The 3,819-nt window shown below is 67.0% G+C and overlaps 1 protein-coding gene across 2 annotated transcripts in view; it reads right to left on the bottom strand.

Annotated features, from left to right (window-relative positions):
- DQX1 (DEAQ-box RNA dependent ATPase 1) overlaps positions 1 to 3,813 on the bottom strand; it is a 9,564-nt gene extending 5,751 nt beyond the window's left edge. For both annotated transcript variants that reach the window (XM_085317293.1, XM_085317294.1), the window contains exons 1-2: positions 3,791 to 3,813; positions 2,873 to 3,180 (exon numbers count right to left, since the gene is read on the bottom strand). In XM_085317293.1, coding sequence (XP_085173419.1) covers positions 2,873 to 3,154 — 282 coding nt within the window. In that variant the 5' untranslated portion in view covers positions 3,155 to 3,180; positions 3,791 to 3,813. The remainder of the gene's footprint in view (positions 1 to 2,872; positions 3,181 to 3,790) is intronic.
- Positions 3,814 to 3,819: the final 6 nt, after the last annotated feature.

The raw sequence follows: 3,819 nt of genomic DNA, 5'->3' as shown, positions 1-3,819 counted from the left end.
GCCCCCGAGGGACGCGCAGAGCAGTGCTGAGGCCAGACCCCTGGAGGAGGTGGCCGCCCCACGCACCCGAGCGAGGAGCTCTGCGAGTTTCCTGGGATCCCAGCTCCAACCGCCGCCACAGCCGGAGCCGGGTGAGATGGTGCCGCCCGCCAACCCTCCCAGCGAGCCGTCACGGCTGGCAGCGAGCTCCTGGCCCCTAGGCCAGGACCGAGACAGGAGCCCTGCCAGTCCCGGACCGCCCAGACCTCTGGCAGAGGAACAGGGCATGCGCACGGAGATCCTCCTCTGAGGCAAACCTCCCAGAGATGCCTGCAGGACCTCCTCAGCCAGARGATACAAAGAAGTATTCAGTAGCTCCTCAGGGACTTTACTTCCCAAGTTAACGTTATTTCCGAGCCCACAGCATCCTGCACAAGGAGCTCCACRGTCTCATCCCTATGAGACACCGCAGCCCCTGGCTCTCGTGGTTAGGACGTGGGATGACTGTCCTGTCCACCTCCACCCTCCCATGTCATTCTGTGGGCAGAGAAATTACAATGCGCGTAACTTCCTGCCCACATCAAAGCCTTCGCTACCAGTCCTTCCCTTCCAGAGAGGCTGTTCCTCCTCTGACCAGTCCCCTCTGCCCTCCTCCGCGCCCTTCCAGGCCCACCACACTCGGGGTTTGGGACTGCAGGGTGCACACCCTCCAGCTGCACGTTCATGCCTTTGCTAGGAGAACTGGCCCCTTACTCCTCTCTGGTCCCTCTCCCGTCACCTGCTGTCTCTGCAGGGAGGGCCTGAGCAGGCCCCAGGTAAGGAAGGCTGCAGCTACCCAYGGCAAAGAGGACAAGTAAACAGCTACTGGCAAAGTCCAGAGGACCTTGCAGCAGCCACGAGTCTGCGGCAGGGGCTCGAGCCCCTCCTGTGGGGCCACAGGGCTCACTGAGCACCTCAGAAACCCCAAGGTGTGAGACAGGAAAGTGGGGTGTCCCAAGCACCCAGCCAGGTAGCATGGGAGAAGGGCCTGGGGTCTCATGGGTGTTCCTCGGGCACTGGAGACCACAATTTGCCATTTAACTCCGCTTGCAATACCCCAGCCCACCTCAACCACTTGTCCAGTGCCCCATGCATCACCCACAAGCGAGTGCCGCCGTTCCGTGGCGTCTCTACAGCACCTGGAGCCAGACAGGCCCAGCAGGCAAAGACCTACTCAAAGAWGGGTCCTTGGAGAGCTCTTGGCTTGACTATGCGAGAGCCAGTGCTGTCAGCATCGCGTCCAGGTCTGCCCACTATCTGTGATCATGGGTGGGCTTGCAGCTCCCCCACCAGGCCCTGCAAGTCCCCATAAAGCAGCCCTGCTCAGATGCATCTCTGCGCACAGCATGGGGCTCTCCCCGCTGCCTCCACYTAGCCCCCAAGGACTGGTGAGGGTGCCAGCACAGAGCGTGCACAGCCCTCCGCCACAAAAATGGTGGAGGGACCAGGTTTGCGCATCAGTTCTTCCCTCTTTGGGTAGAAACATCTAGTTAGAGGGGTGTAGTYGTACCAACACGCAGGGTCGGATGCCTCACGCAGTCCTGAGAGCCAAGCCACGTCTGCTTGCCTGCTCAGGGCACCATCTTTCCAGAGTCCTGCACGGATTTTACACGGGGCTCCTGCACCTAAAAAGCGCCAGTCTGGGGCCAGAGGAGGCCAAGGCCTGCACAAGCCGCACTCTTCCGCAGACGGGACCGCGCAGCCAGGGCGTGCTTGGAGCTGGATCCCCAGGCCAGCTGCTGCGGCCGGGTTACACTCAAGGGAGGTGTTGTGGGCAAGCRGCCCAGAACCCCACTGGCAACACCCTGATAATCCCACAGTGCCTCGGAGCTGCCAGACTTTGCTCCAAATCGCATATGGCCCTGCTGAGACCTGCAGTCACCCCAGCAGCTTCCAGGTGAACCCTCCCCTGGTCAAAGTCCACGTGACGACGTCTCCAGGCGCCGCGGCAGCACTGTCCGAGGAGATCGGCACCCCGGGACGCGCGTGCTGGGGCAGGCTGATCCTGGCACCCTGCGCTCGCCACCTGCTTGGCACCGTCCAGCCCAGCTGCCCAAGCCTGACGCTGCCGCCGCAGGGAGCCGGTGCCAGGACAGGGACTGCCCCCCATGCCCGCAGTCTCGCTGGGGGCCCTCGCGCCTCCGCACGGCTCCTGGAGCGGAGRCGGCAGCGCCGCCTTCCCCACTCCCACGGCCCCAAGCCCTGGCCCGCTCCTGGCGCAGGCTGCCTGGCTCTGCACGGCCCTGCCTGTCCTWCCGGCTCGCCGGGCTGAGCACCTCCCAGGCACCGTGTTGCAAAGCCACGAGCCGTCCCAGGGCCGCAGCCCTGGCACTTGGCTCCTCCGCCCACCCAAGGGCTCCCCGGGCAGCCCGCATCAGATGCTGCTAGCCGGGGGTGCCAGGAGCTCCCTGCCCGGCCTTCCTCCCGCAGTCCTGTCCAGGCCGGGATCTCCTGGTCTCAGCACAGCGCTGAACGCCTGCCAGCCACGCCGTAAACACCAGCTGACGCCGCCCCGCAGGGCCGGCGCCACAGGCAGCGAGCGCAGCCAGCCTACTCCCGCGGGATGGGGTCCGGTTTTCTCCGTGCCACGTGGGCTGCGGTTCTCTCACAGCAGAGCTGGCAGGTCAGATCCGCACACAGGACCCACAGGGAAGGCAACTGCCTCCAGGCAGGACAGAGCAGCTGTTAACAGCAACATCAGAGCTATTCGGAGCAGGAACGACTCTTAGCTGCTGCAAGGGCGCAGGAAGGGACTGTGTGCGGAGCAGCCGGTTCCACCACCCTGTGCCAGGCTCCCAGACACCAGCCTGGCCCTCCCCAACCTCCTGCTGCCCTGGCACGGCCCCCTCCTCACCTGCGTGCTCTTGCCCGTGCCAGGAGCCCCTGACACCAGGATGATGCCACTGCTACCCTCCAGGTGCTCCATGAAGCTGTACTTGGTGGTCCAGACGGGCAGGTTGCGGCGCTGCCTCAGCAGCTCGTAGTAGCGGGAGGAGAAGGGCAGTCCGTCGTAGGGGTTCACCTCCAGATCCCCATCGCAACCCAGGGCTGGGTCATCCTCCTCCTCGTCCTGCTCCGGCACGGAGCCAGGGCCGTTCTGCCGGGGCGGGGAGCCGGCGGCCCCGCTGCCGGCCATGGCGGAGCGCTGCGGGCAGCCGAGCGCTGCAAGGGACAGGCAAGGAGGGCACTAGGGCCGCTCCAGGCCCCCGGAGACCCGGGGGAGGGCCGGGCCGGGCCGGGCCGGGCCGGCCCAGACCCACCCTCACCAGCACTCTGACAGGAGCCTGGTGCCGGCTCCCTGCGCCCGGCAGCGCCCTCGGGCCGGCGGGGGGAGCCTGCCCGGGCCCTCGGGGGGGAGGACGGGCAGGAGGGCGACAGGGCCGGGGGGACGTGGCCCGGCTGGGGAGCATCTGGGACAGGCAGAGGCAGATCGAACCGGACCGGGCCATGGGGAAACCGGGACAGGGAGGGAACGGGACTGGGGCGCCAGGAGAGGACAGAGGGGGAACTGGCCCGGGCAGGGGCACCTGGAACGGAACAGTGGAAGAGGGACAGTCTGGGCGCCGGCCCGGGGGAACCGGACCGGACCGGCCGGGCACGGAGGCACCGGGACGGACCGGGACGGACCGGATCGGGATCCCGGACTCAGCCTAGCCTGGCCCAGCCGAAGCCGCGGCACCAGCTCGGGCCCCGGTCCTGGTCCCGGTTCCGGTCCTAGTTCCGGTTCCGGTTCCGGTTCCGGTCCCGGTCCCGGTCCCGGCCCGCGGCTCACCTGCGCGCACCGCCGCCACCTCAGGGCTC

This window comes from Rhea americana, unplaced genomic scaffold, assembly GCF_003343005.1.
Source record: "Rhea americana isolate MKP2758 unplaced genomic scaffold, rheAme1 scaffold_495, whole genome shotgun sequence".
In the NCBI taxonomy this organism is placed as follows: Eukaryota; Metazoa; Chordata; class Aves; order Rheiformes; family Rheidae; genus Rhea; species Rhea americana.
Note: the sequence above shows the minus strand (reverse complement) of the source record. Positions and strands in the feature narration are given on the sequence as shown.